The sequence below is a fragment of the Ascochyta rabiei genome, chromosome 21 (genome assembly GCF_004011695.2).
Source record: "Ascochyta rabiei chromosome 21, complete sequence".
Classification (NCBI taxonomy): Eukaryota; Fungi; Ascomycota; class Dothideomycetes; order Pleosporales; family Didymellaceae; genus Ascochyta; species Ascochyta rabiei.
In genome coordinates this window covers 414888-435562 of record NC_082425.1, presented here as the reverse complement: position 1 = coordinate 435562, position 20675 = coordinate 414888, and the positions used below count along the sequence as shown (strand labels likewise).

General features: G+C 43.9%; 3 protein-coding genes across 3 annotated transcripts, besides 20 other annotated features; 1 reads left to right on the top strand and 2 right to left on the bottom strand.

The window, feature by feature from the left end:
- Positions 1 to 5258: part of a mobile genetic element that runs on past the window's edge.
- Positions 1 to 5259: part of a mobile genetic element that runs on past the window's edge.
- Positions 2485 to 2621: a mobile genetic element.
- Positions 2791 to 2915: a mobile genetic element.
- Positions 2791 to 2921: a mobile genetic element.
- Positions 2797 to 2918: a mobile genetic element.
- Positions 3171 to 3206: a tandem repeat.
- Positions 3688 to 3704: a tandem repeat.
- Positions 5052 to 5259: a long terminal repeat.
- Positions 5256 to 7604: a dispersed repeat.
- Positions 5260 to 5263: a direct repeat.
- Positions 5585 to 5623: a tandem repeat.
- Positions 6414 to 6455: a tandem repeat.
- Positions 6461 to 6470: an inverted repeat.
- Positions 6461 to 6537: a mobile genetic element.
- Positions 6528 to 6537: an inverted repeat.
- Positions 7605 to 7606: 2 nt separating the features above from the next.
- Positions 7607 to 7680: a tandem repeat.
- An 838-nt stretch (positions 7681 to 8518) lies between these two features.
- Positions 8519 to 8572: a tandem repeat.
- Positions 8573 to 8680: 108 nt separating this feature from the next.
- Positions 8681 to 8733: a dispersed repeat.
- A 240-nt stretch (positions 8734 to 8973) lies between these two features.
- Positions 8974 to 9014: a tandem repeat.
- A 294-nt stretch (positions 9015 to 9308) lies between these two features.
- EKO05_0010963 (Altered inheritance of mitochondria protein 41 mitochondrial) lies at positions 9309 to 9869 on the bottom strand (the record flags this gene model as incomplete). Its single annotated transcript, XM_038947367.1, has 1 exon — positions 9309 to 9869. The coding sequence occupies one exon, from the start codon at positions 9867 to 9869 to the stop codon at positions 9309 to 9311; it is 561 nt and encodes a 186-aa protein (XP_038793225.1).
- Positions 9870 to 10300: 431 nt separating this feature from the next.
- On the top strand, positions 10301 to 14572 carry EKO05_0010962 (uncharacterized protein; the record flags this gene model as incomplete). The annotated part of the gene is made up of 4 exons (XM_038943706.1): positions 10301 to 10571; positions 10628 to 13060; positions 13111 to 13865; positions 13916 to 14572. 4 exons carry the CDS (start codon positions 10301 to 10303, stop codon positions 14570 to 14572), a joined length of 4116 nt encoding a protein of 1371 aa, XP_038793224.1.
- A 1638-nt stretch (positions 14573 to 16210) lies between these two features.
- Positions 16211 to 19750, bottom strand: EKO05_0010961 (ATP-dependent 3'-5' DNA helicase; the record flags this gene model as incomplete). Its single annotated transcript, XM_038947365.1, has 1 exon — positions 16211 to 19750. One exon carries the CDS (start codon positions 19748 to 19750, stop codon positions 16211 to 16213), a length of 3540 nt encoding a protein of 1179 aa, XP_038793222.1.
- Between the last annotated feature and the right edge of the window lie 925 nt (positions 19751 to 20675).

Below are 20675 nucleotides of genomic sequence, written 5' to 3'. Positions count from 1 at the left end.
AAAAAACCCCTATAGGGAAAAATCATAATTAAGTAAAGGTATTTAGCCTTTTTAGTCCCCCCTCTTTTTAGACTTTAACTTTAACGTCTTATTACGCAGTCTAAGCAGTTACTTTATAGTTTTCTAGTATTGTTTTAGCACTTCTTTAGAAAGATTTGTGCTAATTTCCTAGGACTTTTCTAAGTTAGGGAATCTGTCCTACTTAATAAGGTATTCCTACTATCTGTTGTCTAGTTGCCTTCTGTTAAGGACTTTCTCCACATCCTACACCTTCTCTTCCCCTTTAACTATAGGTTTTTGTATTTGTTCCTATATAATTAGGAGTTAACTTCTTAGTGTATATAGGTCTAGTAGTAACGTATAGAATACTAGATAGATCCCTTTTATTCCTAGTAGGTCTACTCTGTATACACTAGGGCTAATCTAGGCTATAATAGTTCTAGGTCCTAGATATTTCTAGTCTAGCTTCTTTTTTAGGCGTACTGTCCTAATGTTCTTACTAGAGACTAGTACTTTATTGCCTACTTTAAAGGGTGCTAGTAGTCGTTTCTTATCTAAGTGTTTCTTTTAATACTTGTTTAACTTTTCTATGTTTGCTTTGCAGGTAGCCTATAAGGCAATAACTCTAGCAGCTAATTTCTTTGCAAGGGGAGATTCTCTGCCTTTTAATGCTAAAGTAGGCTAATCTGTGCTCCTTAGATCTATACTGTAACAGGCTTAGAAAGGTGTTATATTTGTAGATACGTAAATGCTATTATTATACACAAATTCCGTAATTAAAATCTATAGGGCCTAATTGTCTTATTCTAGAGTATAATAGCAACATAAGTACTGTTTAAGAGTCTAATTTTGCCTTTCTGTTTAGCCATCTGTCTGGGGATAATAGGCCAACGTTAAGACTTGTCTTAAGTTTAAATAGTAGTTAAAGGTTTTCTACGTCTTTAAGTTTATCAGCAGCCCCTAATCTAAGATAATTTGTGCTAGCGCGCTGTGTAAGCAGATAATTTCTCTAATCTAGGTGTGTGCTAGGTCTTTTCTATCCTAATTAGCCCTAGCTAGTATGTAGTATAACATTTTAGTTAATATGTATACTACTACTAATATAGAGTTATATACCAGCCTAGCTACCTTACTAGAGGGTAATTCTGTAATAAAATCTATTATTACGTCCTTCTATAGTTAGCTTAGCACTAGTAAAGGTTGTAATAACCTGTATAGTTTGTGTTAGGCAGTAGTTAATCTCCTACATACTAAGCAGTTGTAGCAGTAGTTAGATACATCCTTATTAATGCCCTTCTAGGTGTATCTGCGCTAAATCTTCTCTAAGGTCCTTTGTTTTCTAAAGTGTCCTAACATTAGGTTATTGTAATGTTCTTTAATTACTTATACTTTATCTTTTAGCCTTATAAGCAAGATACGCTTCTTCTTAGCTATATTGTCTTTTTCTAGGTTATTTTGTCCTATTTTAACATTGCTTAACTCTTTTTTAGTGCTAGAGAGTTTGTCTGTGTTGTCTAAGTCTGTTATTAGCTCTGTCTAACTATTCTCTCTTAATTCTTCTCTTTTAAGATCCCTTATGTCCTTTCTTCCTTTTACGGACAAACAAAGGGTTATAGCTGCTACTAGGGGAGTTTTAGGGTTCCTCCTAGTTAGGATCTCTTAAAGTAGTTGTATAAAAGCCTTATTATACTTTTATAAGGGGTCTTACGCCTTTCTTATATAATCAGGATGCTGTAAGGGTCCATCTACAGGGTTTATAGACCCTAGGTAATAAGTAATTATAAAGTTAAACTTAGATAGCATTAGGTATGCCCTTACTTACTAATAGCTAAGAACCATTGTCTCTATAAACTATTTTAGGTTTTAGTAATCTATTAAGATCTTAAAGAAGGTACTGTCTAAGTATCTTTGCTAGTGCTGTAGGCTCTAGACAATTGTAAGAAGTTCCTAGTTATAAGTATTGTAGTTGTACTCTGCTTAGATTAACTTCTTTAAATAGAAGTCTACAGGCCTCTATTAGGCTAGGTTCCCCTCCCTAGGGACTAGTTAACTAAGGATTCCTAAGATAGCGCCTCTAGAGGCATCTACTTTAATCCTAGTCTGTCTCCTAGGTATAAAATAAACTAAGATAGGTACGTTAATAAACAAATCCTTTATATTCTAGAAAGCTTATAGGGATTCTTTGCTTAGCTTAAGAGGCTAACTCTCCTCCTTCCTTATTACTTAACCAGATTTAGCCAAATTTGGCCCTTTCTAGGTTAATTAGGTTAATAGTAAGGCTAATTTAGAAAACGCTGCAATAAATCTCTAATAGTAGTTTATAAAGCCTATAAATACTTAGATATTGCAAACTGTGCGCAGAATTAGCTATTCTTAGATTGTTTTAACCCTGTCTAGGTTAATGCTTACCCCTTTAGGCAAGACTATATACCTAAGGTACTCTGTATATTAATAGTGCTATTTATACTTATCTAAGCGCATATAGAGGTTTGCTTTGCAAAGCCTCTCTATAACCTCCTTAACGTGTCTAACGTAGTCTTCCTCTGTCTTAGAGTATACTAATATGTCGTCTAGATACATAATATAAGTTACATTAACTAATCCTATTAGTACCTTGTTTATATAGGCCTAAAATTAGGCAGGAGCATTTGTAAGTCTAAACGGCATTACTGTGTACTTAAAATGTCCATACCTAGTTTGAAACGCAGTTTTCTACTTATCCCCTTCCTTAATTTAGATATAGTAATATGCCTTGCGTACATCTAGTTTAGTATAGAACTTAGCTTACGCTAGTTGTTCTAGTAACTCTATAATTAGTAGTAATAGATAGCAGTTTTTAACTGTTATCTTGTTTAGACCTCTATAGTCTACACACAGTCTTAGGTTACTGTCTTTCTTCTTTAAAAAGAGAATAGGCGCCCCTGCTAGCAACCTTAAGTGTTATATCCAGCCACGTTGTAGATATTCTACTAGATACTTCCTAAGTATCTCTAATTCTGTTACAGATAGTCCGTATAACAGTTAGTAGGAGGAAGTAGCTCCTTCTGTAATATTAATTGCTAGGTTATGCTCTCTATGCTCTAGTAGGACCTAAGCATTATCCTCTAATCCTAAGTACGCATATTCGTAATACACTTCTAGAATTAGGCCCTTTTTAGCAGATATTAGGTTATATATACCTACTAAGTTTACTATATATATATATAAACGTCTACTAAGAGACTTCTTATAGTGCGTTTAAACTCTTTAGTATCTTCTAACGCTATTTTCTCTAGTTTAGAAGAGTCTCTATATTTCTTCCCTTAGAAGAGCATACGCTAGCTTAAATAGCTCAGCTTAGGGTTTGTCTAGTTAATCTAGGGTAATCTAAGGTATATCTTGTACCTTTATAGGTCTATAACTACAAAAGGTATCTATTAGACATCCTATCTTCTATAGGAGTTAACAATAGATACTTCTGCTGTAGTTACTCTATAGATAGGCAATTCTGCTCCGCCTACACCTTTAGCCACTATTTTATTTAATAGTGTAACCTCTAGATCCTGCTCCTTTGCTAGGAGAACTAAGATTAAGTTTAGTTATAACCCTCTATCTATTAAGGCTTCTACGTTCTCTGCATTGCCTATAGATGCTTTAACTATAAGTAGGCGTATATATTCTAGGTACACTGCCTTATAAAGAGAGATATTCTTCTTCTTCTTCTTAGACAATTTAATATAGGCTACAAGAGAGGAGATTAGCTCTTAGGTCCCTTGTCTTTTCCTAACTTATCTAGAGCAGGGTCTTTCTAGTTTAACTTTAGCTTTAGGCAGTTAGGGCAGTAGTAACTAGTTTCTCTACACTTAAGGTATGCGTTTTAGGTCTTATATAGCCTGTCTTAGCCCTTTTTACCCTTTACTAGCTCCTTACAGAACTTCTTAGACTTAAACAACTTTTTTAGGGTTTTTGTGTTCCCCTCTAACCTAGAGTTACTAAATTAGCGCTTCTGTAGTCCTTTGTTAGTTGTCTTGCCCTTAGCTAGAGTCTTCTTAGGTAGCTGTTAGCTATACTAACCTAGTCTCTAGTTAATAATATTAGCTTATTCCTCTACCTTTAGGATTGTGTCCCTTTAATTATAGGAGATAAGGAACAAGTCCTTTTATATGCTAGAGAGCAGTACAGCAATATATTCTAGGACTTAAAGCTCTAGCGTATATAAGTTGCCTAGTTCCTCCTATAGTAGACATATAAAGTCTAACAGATCTGTAGAGGACTAAGATTTCTACTACTTACATTGCTTTAAGGATTTATACGCTGCTTACTTGCGTTTAGCTAGCGTTCCTAGAGTATCTAGCATAATTCTTTTTAGCTCTTACTACGTTAGTTCCTAGGTTAGCTAATTACAGCAGTTAGTTGTGCAGTAGGCCTACTATAACGTCTTTAGGTTCTGTAAGAGGTACCTTACGCTAAAGTTAATCTTTTATTCCTCTGTAAGGAAATTAACTAGGGATTAGAGGAAGTATCCCTTATAATCTCTCTCCTAACAGTTGTATTTAGCGTAGTTACGCTTTATGTACTTCTATAGGGGTTTAGGTTATAGAAGGTTTATAGATAGGGAAGATTATAGTTTCTCTACCCCTTCTAGTACTTTTTAGAAGGATAGGATTATTACTAGATCTCCTTTGTTGTATTTGCGTCTAAGTTTACAAAGAGAGGAAAGTTCCTTACCGTCTTTTGTCTCTTGCAACTATTTGCGCAAGTTTTCTAACTCCTGTTGTTAATTACCTACTTCTAGGCTATTCTGGCCTTTTTTAGCTAAAGCTGCCCTATAGATGCGAATTCTAGGGTAAGGTGTACTACCTAGAGGACCTACAGATCCTCTTAAGGCACTATAGACACTTAGTGTCTGTTAAGGTATCTCCTTATCTGCAGAGGGAGGTGTTACCTTACGCTCTACTAGCTCTCCTATAGGTAGGTTGTCTTAGTCCCTCTCTAAAGACAGTAAGCCTAGATAATTTAGTTTAAGACTTATAGTAGCTTAGGTCTATCTTTAATTATAATATAAGAGTAATTAGAATGCAAAGAGTGTATAAAGCAATTATAAGAGAGGATAGAGTAGAAGAGGATAGTAGGTGTATTAAGGTACGTAGTATGTAGTAACAAGACTAATCCCTAGAGTATTAGCAATAACCTCTAATACCTTTATATAGTCTGGGCTGGCTAGCCCTATAGTAGCTCGCTAAGACTAGCAGAGGTACCTCTAGGCCCAGCGCCTAACAGATAGAACATATCAAGAACTTGTTATAGAGACACTTAAAGTCTCTACTTAATGTTAAAATAGCTACTAAGTACTATAAGCTGTGCAATCTTCTTTAGTAGAAGTACTAATAATAAAACTCTTTCTAGATGTTTAAATATATCTAATTAATTTCTATTAGCTGCTAAATCTTTATCTACTGTGTTTAACTAGGTTAAATATAAGAAAAATTAGGTTATAGCTGCTAGTCTTATTTAAGTATATAGCTTTATCCTAAAACAAATTTAGGACAGGTTAGAATTATATTTAAATGTAGCTAAGCAGGCTAGGTTAAAGGGTTATTAGACTAGCTAACAGCTACAGCTTTTAGCTAGAGTTAAAAGGTAAGATGTGCAAATAGGCCTTAAACATGTTACTAACGTGTTTGGAGCAGTGCTATACAAATAGACCTTTAAGATATTTAGAAGTAGATAAATAGAAATTAATATAGAAACAGATATAATAATTAAGGTATACTAAGCCTAAGTTAATATTTCTATAATAATATAGGTTATAAAAAGAGTAAGTACTGTCTATATAATAGGCAGGAAGTATATTCTAAATATATTTTAGGACGCTAAGAGAGAGTAGCAGAGTAGGAAGTACTTAATCTAACTTATAAGAGTAAGGATAAAGATATACTAGCTCTTTTATAAGCTAATTCCTCTAACTATATTAAATAAAGGAAAAAAAGAAAAGATTTAGAATATCTATAAATTAAAAGTACACTAAGAAAATCTCTTACTTAACTAGAGACTTAAGTTAGGTATATCGCATAAAACGCATTAAAAACATATTCTAAATACCTTAATCTACTAATGCTTAATTAGTATCTTAACTACAGAATAAGATATAAGAGTTTAAACAGAAGCAGGAGAGAGCTTAATTTAAAAAAGAAGTTTAGGAGTAGGATATTAAGCAAAGAGAGGACACTCTTTATCTAAAAGAGCAGGAGCTTAATATTTAAAGAAGAGAGCTTGCTGTGCAGCAACTTATGAAAGAACTTTAGCTGCAAGAACGTGTTTAAAACACGTTCTAGCTACATTTCCCTGCTCCTTAAGTAGGCTTAGTTTAGTAAAAAATTTTTAATACTAGTAGAAGTAAAGAATCAGTATGTGTTAACAAACTACCTTCCCCTCTACTACTAACTATTAAATACTACTCTTTACTCTTCTACTATATAGGTATAAAGACTTTCTTACTTTATATAAGCTTATATAAATATACTACAAACATATTCCTAATATGTTTAGCCTTTATACTAGGAGTATGCTACTCTGCTAATATTACCTCTTAGGTTAGCAGGGTTTAGTAAGCGTAACAAGCAGAGAGAACTTATTATCTACTAAGGAGAGTTATTCTATTAGGCTGTTATGTATAAGGACTAACTTTATAGAGTATACTTTAATAATATATTTATACTATATTACTAATATATTTAGTAGAAATTTAGTAATTAAGTTAGGCTTATTACCTATCTTAAGAAGTATTATTTAGACTATAAGCCTGCAGCCTAACAGACTAGCTAGTTTACTGTTTATTAAGAGCATAATGCTCTTAACTTCATTTATAACATAATAAAGTAGCACTACAGTATTCTAAAAGCTTATTCTGCTCCTAACCTAGAACAGACTAAGAACGTGTCTAAAACATGTTCTCCTTAACCTACCTTACTTCTAGAACCTATTACAGATAATAATAAACAGGTTTAACCTAAACTTATTCTAGATATACCTGCATAATAGTTTAGCCTACCTACAGCTTCTATAGACAGTCTTTTAGTAGAGGATAGCCTTACTATAGTTAAACTAGCACTAAAGATTCCTTAAACATGTTTAAAGAGAAATATGCTAAAAGGAAAGCTTATATTTAAGTACCTACTCTACTAATCTAGTAACGTAAAATTAGGTAGAGAGAAGGAATAGCTAAACTATAGGGATTGTGCTAGGATGTTAAAAGAAAATAGTATTCTCTACCTATGTTAAAACTGTAAGAAGTCTTATCTTAAAGGTAAGTTTATGCAGAATATATTTATAACATATTTACCTACTAATAGATATTAGAATACTTATTTAAAAAGCAGTATATTTCTAAGTAATTCTTTAAGATGTAATATACATGTTAGGCTTCCTATATCTCTTAAATACTTAAAGAGAAATCTTAAGTAACTATACTTAATTCTATAATTATATATAACTATAGTATAGAAAATAAGCTAGGAACACGTTATAAACGTGTTTAAGGGCTAGTAAGGTTAGAGGGGACAGAGGAGAGAACAGAGGACCTAATAGATATTAGGTTCTCCTTATTATCTCCCCTATCCTCCTCCTAATTATGATTATTATTATTATTATTATTATTGTTGTTGTTATTATTGTTATTGTTATTGTTATTATTATTATTATCCTCCTCCTCTGTAGCTAGTAGGCCTACCTATAGATTACAGTTCTTATAGGCTAAACTACCCTTAGTAAAGAAGATATAGGCTAAAACATGTTAGAAACCTGTTAAAAGTATATTATAGAAAAACTAACTTAGGTATTCTATCTAGTTGTAGTTAGGGTAGAGGTTAGCTCTGCTAAGTATACCTACAGTAGCAGCTATACAGATAATATTAAGCTAAAAGATATTTAGTAGATATACTAAAATAAGCTAGAAATATATTTAGAAGACGTTGCACTTACACTACTATCTAGCTAGAGGATTGCTAGCTAGAGAAGGGGCTGTAGGCCTTAGGCTTAGGTAAGGGCCAGCTGCTGCTAGTGTATCTAGGCCTTAATATTACAGTAGGTAGTTATAATAGTATAGTACTAAACTATAATAAACTTAGAATATATTAAAAATATATTATAGTATTTAGACTTATATAGCACTTGCTAGCACTCTGTAGTAGGTAGGTAGCTAGTACTGTATAAAGAAGGCGCTAGCTATATATAGCTATACTAGCCTAGAATATAGGTGTATAGTATACTACACCTACTAAGTTATTACTATATAAAGTTAAAATATTTTAAAAATATATTCTAGGTTTATTCTTACACTATAAAGGTTTCTGCCTCCTAGGTCCTCTTAGTAGAAGACCTCCCTAACATAGATAAATAGGCTACCTACAGTATTAAAGGTAAGGGCTAGACAGCTATATAGTAGGTAGTAGAAAGTATAATAATTCTTATAGTTTACCTATAATATATTAGAAATATGTTTCTAAGATGTTCTTTAAGATATATGTTGCTATTAAGCTAGGTAGTAGCTTACTAGGCAGCTATACTAGTAGTATTAGTAGTAGTTATAGTTATAAAAAAATTTTATATTATTATTTTATATAAAACGTCTTAAGAATATGTTATAAATATGTTCTAGCGCCTAGCGCGCTAATATTGCTTTAGTCTTAGCGCCACTCTATGCGGCTTAGACTATGGTCCGCCCTCTAAATCTCATGGTCCGATGACCTGATGCCTCCAATCTTGGAAAGTGCCCTGGTGGGGTACCAAGTCCGACCAGGCTTTCTCAGCCGCACTACATGTGCGAACGACTGCATTGCTGCGTGTATGCACCTGCGCTAGCATGTTCCACACAGACATGCGACCAACAGGTTTAATTCACGACCGTCTTGCCGTTCAACAGATCGGGAGTGGCCCGGTACCGCTGTCTTCCCTAGCCATGGACAAAGGATAACGAGACCGAGGGTTCGACCTGCCCTAGCAGATCTAGCAGATCTAGCAGATCTAGCAGATGCTAGGCTCGCTGCCCTCTCCAAGCATCCTTAGGGTGGCGGCAGTACGTTGCCGCGAGGAGAGACCTGGTGTTGCTCACAGGCCGAATAGGAAACTCCGACTCTGAGAAGCACTCGAGGCAACTTGTAGTGAAACAACATCTTTACACTCTCCATCTATATGATACAGCTTTTAGTACATGCGATGTACACTATTCGTAGTGGTAGACAGTTTCCAGCCCGGTTTCGCCTGGTTTCGCTCGAGTGTAGGTAGGGCAGGACACCTGCCTCTCTCTATGGCTTTTCCTTTCTGTCTGCCATTCATTTTTTCCCGACAAGCTCTTCGATCTTCTTCTGCACATACTCGACGTCATGCGGTCTTCCCTTGATGGCGCCCATGACCTTGCCCATGATGGGACCATATGCTCTCTTAGCCTCCTCAAACCCAGCAACTGCCTGATCGATGATGCCGTTCAGCTCAGTCTCAGACAGCTTCGGGATATCCTCCGCGTACTTCTTGAGCACATCCAGCTGTGCCTGCTCCTTCTCGACGAGATCCGAGCGCTTGGCAGCAGTGAACTCTTCTATCGAGGCGCTCGACGCCTTGATCTGCTTCTGAACCAAAGAGTAGAAGGTGCCGTCGTTCTCGATTGGCTTCGCGGTCTTGGAAGCGTTTATAATCTCAGCTTGGAGTGCGCGGATGACGTTGAGGGCGGGCTTGTTCTTGGAGCGCATTGCCGTCTTGAGGTCAGACTGTAACCGCGGGAGGACGACAGCCTCGGAGGTAGACGTCGACGAGTACCGTAGTGTAGCATAGCGAAGGCAAACTGACTGGGAGCTGGAGAAAGCTGTGCGCAGCATGGTCGGTCTGTAGAGGGCCATGTTTGGGCTGGTTGGCTTGCGAGTGTGGTGGGAACAGCAAATGCCAATTGGAGTGAATGCGATGTGCAATAGCTGTAGCTCGCGCACCGTGAGATGGTTGGGTGCAGTGAGCGTCGGTGCTCGAGTGAATGCAATGTTGATCCACCAAAAAGCTGGAGCTCAGACGCGCCAGAGCTGACATCCCTGTCACCACGCCAAGCAAGCTCTTTTGTTGTCCGTCAACTTTCCACTCCAGCGTCATTGTCCATCGCAATTGCTCTCACTGCCCTACTCGACACGAAGCGTGACGCGCTTTTTTTCTTTTCTGAAGCATCTCACCTTTGCGCACGATTAATGTCTGCGCCTGAACGTCGGCGCGCGTCCCCAACCACCACCTAAGCTCGCTCTCGCCCTGGTGACTGCGCCCATTCACCACACCTATAACGCACACTATGAATTTTCAAGTACCCACGACGCCTCAGCGTCCTACGCCCGGCATGTTCATCAACACTCCCGCGCCGAACCGCGGCGGGCTGGTACGGCAACCGTCCATGTCGCAACAGCGACAACCGCCCGTTGCGCAGTCTCAGCAGCAGCCACAACAACAAGCACAGGCGCTCCCTGCGCCGCCAGTAGAGAGTGCGATCGAACGTGCTGCGCGCACCATCAACAACATGCTGGACAGGGATAACCGCTACCCGCCATTGGAAGCGTATGTTGGACGTAAGTAGCGCGAAAGGACCAGGCCGAAGCGCTGCAGGATGCTAACGGACACTCAGAGGGCGTATCTGGAGAGTATGAGCTACCGACGAACCCCGCGTGGTCGCCATTTCAGAAGCTGCGCACGTATCGACTGCCAGAGGCCGTTTTTGAGCAGGTGGACCACACGCAGATGTCGACAAGGATGGGCTTGTTCGCTGAGATCAATCATGCCTGGGTGGTTGTGGACAATCAAGTCTATCTCTGGGACTACACACATCCGAATCCCGAGCTTGTCGGTTTCGAGGAGCAGCCAAGCAACATTACCTGCGTCAAGCTGGTCAAGCCGCGCGCGAAAGTCTTTGTCGATACAATCGAGTACTTGCTGGTCGTCGCGACTGTCACCGACATCTTCCTGATCGCGGTCGAGTGTCAGCGAGGGCCTGAGGGAGTTCACGGCATCACACTGTACCGCACAGGGCTATCGACTTCGGTCAAGAGGATTACCGTGACAGCAATCGAGGGCTCAGCGAAAACAGGACGCATTTTCTTCGGAGACGGAAGCACAGAGGACGTTTACGAGCTCAACTATCAGCAGGAAGATCGGTGGTTCTCGAGCAAATGCAGCAAAACGAACCATGTATCCAAGGCCGTAGGCCTTCCTGCACTGCCCTTCTATGGCACCACACAACAGGCTGGGATCGCGCAAATGGTCATCGACGACACACGAAACCTGCTTTACACACTCTCCACCAACAGCACCGTGAAGGTGTACCACATGCGTGCCCCGGCGACACTTGAATGCGTCATCACTCGAACCGTATCCAACCTTCAGACCATGTGCAGTCACATTGTCCGTCAATCTGAGGTACTCAATAAGATGGAGATCGTAAGCTTAAGCCCTATTGCGAGCACCGAGGCGGATCATCTTTCTCTCATGGCGACAACGTCCACAGGTTGCCGGCTGTATTTGAGCACAACATCTGGTGGCTGGAACAGTGACAGCACAAGTGCGCCGAACAGCATGCAACTGCGCCACATTCGATTCCCGCCTGACGATGGTCAGACCCCACAGCAGAGTAACTCGACACAGCTACAGCCATACCAGGGTGGCGCACCACTGGGATTCAACTCCAAGTTTTTGAAGGAGACCAAATACGGAAACAGATTCGCGCCCGGGTCCTTCTTCTCCTTTGTTCTCAGATCAGAAAACGAACGAAACCAAACACTCTTCATTTCGGCTCCTCACTCAGGCTTGCTCGGTCAGCGCGAAAGCTCTGAGCCTCCGCGATATACCGAGACTGGATTGACACTGGAGCTTGTTGGCAGGATCCAGGACATGGGCCAGGTCTCTGAACCTTTCTCGGCGAGGAGCGAGCCATTAGGGTTTGGCAACGAGCTTGCGACCCAGTTCGATAAACCACTTAGCGAATACGCCATCATCACATCTTTCGGTATCGAGACGGTCAGGCGGAAGCGACTGGTTGACATCTTCGCCGCTATTGTTAAGTATGGTGGCGGGCAAGAAGGCACTGAGGCTGATATCAGGAAGCTTGCAAAGCAGTATGGTCTCGCTGAAACAGCGGCTACCGCTTTGGCTGTGGCATGCAACCAGGGCTCTGATGTTGGGCCGGACTCCCGCATCGCCAGGATCACAGATCCGGAGGTGACAGAGTTTGCTCGCAAGGTGTTCATCGAATTTGGTGGCAAGGCACACCTAACAGAGAGCGCAACAGTTGAGGGACCGAGCGTCGAGAATGTCCGTGCATCGCCACGACACGACGGAATCGCCATGTATGTGGCTCGTCTCGTCCGATCCATCTGGCATGGTCCAGTGATCAAGGAGGTTGTGACACCGACTGGACCCCTCCTCGCATCAGCAACGAAGGTTACTAAACTACAGGATATCCAGCGTGCACTGATGGACCTGCAAAAGTTCCTAGATGACAACAAGTCGTTCATCGAGGGTCTTGCAGGTCCTGAAGCGCTGGGTCGTGTCTCCTCGAGACAGGAAGAGGTAGAGCTGCAGGGCGAGCATAGAGCATTGACCAGTTTGGTCACACTCGTAAACGACATGGTGGAAGGCATCTCTTTCGTCCTCGTCCTCTTTGAGGAGCGCCTTGAGGACATCATGGCGTTACTCGACCCCAACTCGCAATCAATGGTGCGTCGCATGACTTTTCAGGCGCTTTTCTCTGTCAAGGAAGGCAGAGACCTCGCAAAGGAGCTTGTCAAGGCGATTGTCAACCGAAACATCACCAAGGGCTCCAACGTCGAAACTGTTGCGGAAGCTTTGCGGAGGAAGTGCGGCAGCTTCTGTAGTGCAGACGATGTCATGATCTTCCGTGGTCAAGAGGCCACAAAGAAAGCGGCAGACATCGGGGCAAATGCCGAGCGCGGGCGCATCCTGCTGAACGACAGCTTGGGTTTGTTCGAGCAGGTTGCGAAGAGTTTGACTTTTGACAACCTGGCATCGACAGTCGATCAGTATATTCAGCTCGAATTCTACGCTGGTAAGTGCTAGTTGCTAGTTCTTTTCGAACCCGACTAACAGGAATTATAGGAGCTATTCGATTATCACTCAAGGTTGCTCAGGAGTGGGACCGCGGCAACAAAGCTTTGTCATGGATCCGTGACCGAGATGATCCAAGCACAGATCCGAACGATGTACGAAGGGACTTCTATGAGAAGCGTACCGCATGCTACGACCTTCTCCTTAGGGTCGTTGAGGCAGTCGACCAGGCATACAACAGCCAAGGCCCAGTGCCGGATGGCGTTGTTTCCCAAATCACACGGCGCAAGTTCGAGGCATACGAACAGATCAACAATTCAGATGACGAAGTCTTCCAAAACTACTTGTATGACTGGTACATGCAAAAGGGCTGGGCTGAGCGGTTGCTCGAGATCAACTCGCCTTTCGTTGTCGAGTACTTGCGCCAGAGCTCAGAGAAGGACATCGCTCACGCAGACCTTTTGTGGCGCTACTATGCCCATTATAACGACTACTTGAGCGCCGCAGAGACACAGTATCAGCTCGCTAAGAGCTCACTGGATCTTCCTCTGGAGAAGCGGATAGAATACCTCTCATTCGCCAAGGCCAACGCATCGACACGTATGACCGGATTCTCTGAGACTGGAGTACGAAACAGGCAGTCAAGACAAGAGCTTTTGCGCAACATCGCCGATCACCTCGACATTGCAAACATCCAGGATGACATCTTGGTAAAACTAAGAGAAGACGATCGTCTCAAGGCCGACCAGCCACGTAGGAATGAAGTGCTTGCACTTCTGAATGGTCAGATCCAGCCGCTGGATGAGGTAAGCCATAACACCCAACTAGCCGGTAATCATTACTGATATGGACTTAGCTGTACCACAATTACGCCGACCAAGCCGGCTACTACGATGTCTGCCTACTCATTTACCACGCCGCCGACCATCGCAATATTCCCGATATCCGTAACACTTGGTCCAATCTCGTTGAGCAAGTTCACAAGAAGGTTCTTGCTGAACAGGCAACACAGCCCTGGGAATCCCTTGCTCTGAAGGTTGAAGAGATCGGTCGCCGCGTCAATATGAACGAGAATGTTTTCCCTGTAAACATTGTCCTCCAACTCCTCCTTCAATACGACCTTGAATACTACACGCACGACGTCAACTCCAACTCGCGAGACCTCATTCTCAATACGCATATTACATGGCCCATCGACGTCCTCATCCGCTTGAACGCACCCTTCGAGTACCTTGTTGCGACATTCGAGGCGTTGTGGTATGCACAGGAAGCTCCTTTTGCTGGCCGCAACAAGAAGCTGCTCGTCAAATGGAGCATCTACACAATCGAACAATGGGGTATTATAAGCAGGCGATCCGGCGCGCTGTTCGGTGGCGCGGAGAATGCCATCGGTCTCGCCGAGTACCTAAGAGTCGTACTGGGCAGCGAGACACTGGGCAGGGACGCAGACGACCAGCAATGGCTGCAGAGAGCGAGGGATGTTCGAGATTTAGTGGAGGAGGCTGCACGATAGTAAAGGGGACGCTGAAGATGCCAACATGTACAAGTTCTGATCGCATGCAAAAGCAATTTCAAGGAGGGTCGGACAGCATATCATTCTTCCAGCGCTTGGCGTTGTTTAGGAGCATTGGGTTTTTGGCGCGGGTGTGATTGTATGCATCAGTGTATCACAAGGCTTTGGGAAGGTGGGGGGTTTCAACGCATTGTTGGGTAGTATATGGAATCTTGAAATATTGACGCATTGTTTCCACCCTCGTTGGATGTTGCATTTGTGGCTTCCAACTGTCCTCGAGCGTCCAGTGTCGAGCTCCAGAGAGGTTCGAGGAACATGTGTCGTAAACAGACCCCCTAGCAGATCGTTGTAGTGGTATAGTTGGGGCTTGCAAGACCGCATGTCGCAGAAACTACTATGGAGCGGCGCTCGACTCCTGGCCTAAGTGAAGTAGCGTGTCAGAGACGGGTGAACGATTCTGAGAGTGGGTGATTTCACCCTTGACAGCTTGGTACCGAGACCCGTGCCGCCACGAGGTTGACTTTGGTAGATCCCAAGTCTTTACGGTCCGACCAGCAATAGCTGTCTAGAAATATATGCTCGATCAAATTATTCTGTGAGGACGGACCTCAAAGATAGAGATTGCATACCTTCTGCGGAAACCGTAGAAGCGCGTTTTGGAGTTGACGTAATTAGAGCTGGAGAAGAGCACCTACCTACTTCATTCTGCAACCAAGCCGGAAGGACGCACTTATAAACCCCCTTTTCTAACTACTACAAGTGTGCCTGCATGCTTGCGTTTCCTATTCTGCTTGGCAAGTAATTACCTGCGGAGATTTGTAGCCATTTATTTCGTTAGTAAGTGCGCACTGTTCCCTGCTATGGTATATAGCTGACCTCTCCAGTCGTTTTCATCCGCATCAGAACTTGAAATAATTGGCATCGCCCAATTTGACTACGCTCAACCTGTTGCCAATGCAAGCATCTTCAATGACTAGAATGCTATTCAACACCTTCAATCCACCACTGACATCCATACGCTTGCCGAGCTGACGATGATGATGAACCAGGGTCTCACCGACGGTCTGCGCCAAACTCAATGGGATGTATCATTCAAGGTTGACAGAAGCTTGTTCACCTTCCTTGTCAACACCTTCTATGCTGGGCTGCCCGCAGTTCCAGACGCTACAGGCTTCTTCCCTTCAATTTCAATACAAGCTATAACAGCCAACCAGTTGAAGGGCATGCAGAATGGCGGCAAGGCCCTCGGTCTCAACCCATCCAACGGCCCCTACTTCATCATGAACATGAGCGCGCAATGGGCTGATGCGTCCGATGATGCTAGAATTTTGGCGTTCTTTTCGGCTGTCATCAAGAAGGTTAAGGCGGAGGCACGTGATAAAGGCCTGGACAACGACTACATTTACATGAACTATGCTTCGCAGTTTCAAGACCCGATTGCTAGCTACGGAGCGGTCAACGTCGAGAAGTCGCAAGCGGTCTCAGCTAAGTATGACGCTGCATTGATCTTTCTAAACTTCATGCCTGGCCACTTCAAGCTGGGTAAGGCCGCGCCGAGCCCGAACATGCCCTAAGTTGTTGTGAGTAGTGAGATTGGAGAAGTGTCCTTCAAGCCCGATAATGTTGTACAAGCGTCAATCAAACCCACGAGCCATACGACTTGCCCGCCGTCCTCAATGTCGGCTGCTGCTTGTGCACACCGATGAACGTCCTCTCACCGCCAAACATATGAACACTCCGAGCAAAATGATCCTCATCCTCATCTTCTTCCTTGATCAGCACACCATCGACCATCTTTCCTCTCGCCATTCGCACCGTCTCCGCCTCGACTACAGTCTCGATGCCTGCCTGCACAGTGTCCTCTTCACCCCAAGGCAGGGCATCGATATCGATATCCTTCTCTCGGCCTAGCAAGCACATGACGATGACCATAGCCCCAGCTTTGCTCATGACCTGATTAGCATGTTTGCATCGATCGTCGTTGCAGCACTCAAGGCAACCCTCTAGACAGTGACAAGTTTGTAGACGTTTGCAAGCCTGCGCGAGTAGCGAATCGACGTGTTCGAAAGCCTTGGTGGATATTCCGCTACCACTTGCACCGCCTTTTGCATCGTAGAATGTCAGTCGTGCAGGGCGTTTACGCTGCGTCTCTTTCTTTGCGAATTCTTTCATTGCAAACTTGCACTCTGTGCGCACGTCGCCTGGCATACTGATGACGTAATTGGGCATCAGAGATAGTACAGAGTGTTCGGCGGCGTGGATGCCGGCGGCGATGTTGAGCCGACGTGACTTAAGGATGTCCATGGCTGACTTCGGAACATCGAGCCACATGCCTTTTGAGAAGAGAATTATCGGTGGGTTGTCGACCTGTACCGCGTCCAGGATGCGGCGCTTTTTGTCGATCTTAAAGAAGCCATAGACAACCTGTTGGATCTTGATAGGCCCATAGAAAGCTTTGGATCGCGAACCGGGGATACGCCGTATAGCTTCCGTCTCCACAGGATCGATGTCTGTGTAGTCGCGCTGTTGTGTTGTCCAGTCCACCTTGACATACTCCACTTTGGCAATCATACGCTCCTGGTTGAATTCTTTGACCAGGTATGTATTACCTTGGTGCAAAAAGATGCCGCCATCGTAGATGGTGAAAAAGGCGCGTGAAGCCTCCAGCTCCTCCAAGACTGTATTTTTACCATGGGTGACATCGATAATGGCGAAGTGAGTATCTTCGGTGTCCCGGATGGCCACCGATCGAGAGGGTTGGGGCAAAAAGCGTTCGTTGCAGTGAAAGAAACCATTGGCATCTCTGCGCATACGCTCCCTCGCAACCTTGGATAACAAGGGGCCAAAATACGCAGTGTCAGCATCGGTAGTGATGGGCATCTCATGTGCTGCGCATTGAATATGGCCTTCGAGTACCAGCATGTTCTCCAAATCGACTTGAAGTTCGCAATTGGGTTTCGTGAAAATCTCGTCTGGGTTTTGCATATAGTACTGGTCTGTCGGGAAGCAATCGCCCACCAGTACTGACAGGGAGTCTTTATTTCGTCTTCCTGCACGTCCACTTTGTTGCCGAAGGTTAGCAATGGTGTAAGGAAAGCCGACCGTAAGAACGGCATCCAGCGACCCAATGTCAACACCTAACTCTAAAGCAGTGGTAGCCACGATACCCATCAGCTTGCCGTCGAACATCTCACGCTCGATCTGTCGTCTGTCTTGCGGTGTATATCCGCCTCGATAAGACATTACTCGTGCAATCACCTCTGCTCGGTCGAGGTTGGTCAGTTCTGTTTTGATCGCAGCCTGCAAAGCTTCACACTGCTTTCGGATGCGACAAAAAGCAATGACCCTCACGCCTCTTAGGATCAACTGGCAGAACAGCCTTGCAGTCTCCGCGTTACAGTCGCCGCGACCTGACGTGGGATCTCCGGGATCTTTAAAAGGCGTGTTCCAGCACAGGAACTCCTTTCGGCCAGACGGCGAGCCATCAAAGTCTGTCAACTTGACTTCCTCCACACCAAAGATAGTCTTCATGTGGGCTTCGGGATTTGCGACTGTTGCTGAACACGAGATAAACTTTACATGTCGGTTGCCCAAGGCTGCGCATATTCTGCGCAATCGTCGCATGATCATCGCAACATGAGCGCCAAAAAGGCCGTTGTAGACATGCAATTCATCGACCACCACAAAACGGAGGTTCTGTAAGAACGTTCGCCATGCCTCTTCCTGTGGCAGAATCGTCAAATGTAACATATCCGGATTCGTAAAGATGACTCGGCCTTCTTCTCGAATGTAGTCACGGTCTGACATGGCCGTATCTCCATCAAAGGTTTCAACAATAATGTCTTGCAAGCCGTCCATGAATCGTAGGAGTTCTTTCATGCTCTTCCTCTGATCCTGTGCCAATGCCTTTGTAGGGAAGATGTACATTGCTCGTGTCTCCGGTTCCTGTTCTAGCAGATGTAGAACTGGGATCTGGTAAATTAACGATTTGCCTGAGCTGGTTGATGTCGATACAATCACGTGGTTTCCTTCGTAGAGATTATTGATGGCCTCGGCTTGGTGTGCGTACAACTGGGTGATGTTGCTTCTGTTGTATAACGCGTTTACAAGATTCTGGGACATAGCAAAGTTCAGATCGCCGTAGATGGGAGGCTGTGGATCGAATACTCGATGACCATCAGGAACGATCTGCCCAGAGTACCAATCCAGTGATTTCATCTCGTCCACGATCTCCGGGATGCTCTTCCGCTCTGTGGGTATCGATGTCGGTATTTGCGAGACTTGGGGTCCTGGTATGGAGTCTCTGATTTCTGAAGGGTGGGGTATGAAGACCAAAGACATCTCCTTGATTTTCTCCACAGAATCGCGACCCTCTTCAGCACAGCTATTCAGGAAGGCGTTGACGGCCGAGGTGAATTTCACGTTCCGTTTCTCAATGAGATTCATCATCTGTTTCTGGCTAAAGACAGGCATCTTCAATTCCTCGTGGCGCAGCTTTTGTGTTGCCTTTGTGGGTTCGCCAGTCTTTGCATGCTGAACTTGGCGCTTCAGATCGCCATCGACGAATTCGAACAGCAGCACCTCCCTGTGTTCGCCCTTATCAGGCTCAGGCTGCATGATGAGGAAGTCTTGTGCTCTTCTGCCCTTCATGTTATCCTCCTGACCCATGAGGTTTATCTGTAGCATGGCTTCATCGATGTATGCAAAATTGATCGCTCTTGGGATCAAAGTTGTGATTTGCGCCACGTCTCCAATGAGCAACTCGCGCTTGATGTGTCCTTCGACGGTCGTTTTCAGGTTGTCGAGGGTTGTTGCGAGCTGCTTGCGTGTACAGCAGAAGGTATAGACGAGGTTGAGTGCGCGATGCACCTGCTGTAGTTTTGTGAAATGTTCTGGCCATGGAACCGATGTTTCAACTAACGTCGACGAGGCATGTCGTATCAGGGCGGGCTTCTTCGCTTTCGTCGTTCTTCGTGGCTTCTTCCCTCCGTCGTGAGTTTTCGTGGCGACAGTTGTAGTGGTCATGCTTTCGTTTGCAGTATGGCTCAGTGCATTTGGACCGACGCCTTCAGGCGCTGGTGCCGGCGATCCGGCAGCATGTTCAGCATGTTCATCCTGGATCTTTCTTTTGCGTTTCCGCACAACTTGATTAAAGACTGAGGCCGCCTTTAGCGCCATATTTCGTGCATGTTGGTCTCAGGACATGGCGCGACGTGGAAGTGTGGTGGCGGCTATAGTGCACAGTGCTTAGAGCTGAGCAACGCGAACTTATGCGCGTTAAGTGGATGACGTATTTCATCGAAGAATGTGAATGAGCGATCAACCTTGAGGGTTGGCAACCAACACATGTATTTACCGTGTTTCAAGTGGACGCTCTTTTGAAGATCAGACGGCTTCATCTGGGATCACAGCTGCGCACAACAGCCTGAAGAGACGCAGAGACGCCACGCGATGTCACGTGAACATCGATGCAATGACAAGGGTGGCTGAGCTGCATGATCACGCGCGCATTTCTCACCTGCAGACCGCAAATTGCGTCGCCTCGCGCGAGATTCGGCTCAGGTATTATCTAGCATATCGGGCTATGCCATATGGTCCGTTCGATGGCTTTCAAAATGTTGACATCGTTCGTCTACAGGACAGGTTTAAGGCAGCATTGTGTTTCTTCTCAATGCACGGCTGGATTTGCTAGACATGAGAACTGATGCGCAGTGCTTTGTCCGTGGTCACTGCGGGCTGGATCAATACACCTTATCTGTCGAGCTTCGTATTACTCTCGCCTACCCAGACCACAACGAGATAAGCCTTCGAGAGACTTACGGCCTAAGCAAGTAGCCACCACTTAGCTTGGGCGGCACCCCTCCCTTCATACCAAGAATAACCTGTCAGGCCCAACGACCGCAGGGCTAAAGCTCAAGCTCCAACGCCATCAAAGCTGCTTATAAGTGCTGTGAGTATGATGAGGGCAGGCATCATACTTTGCTTTGTTGCAAGTTGCAACACTTTCCCTTTTATTTGGAACTTGAATCAGCAGGTGACAGTGGGATCTAGGACACCTCTCGAGATTGGAAAACAGTGTACCAGAAATTAAAGCTAGCCGATA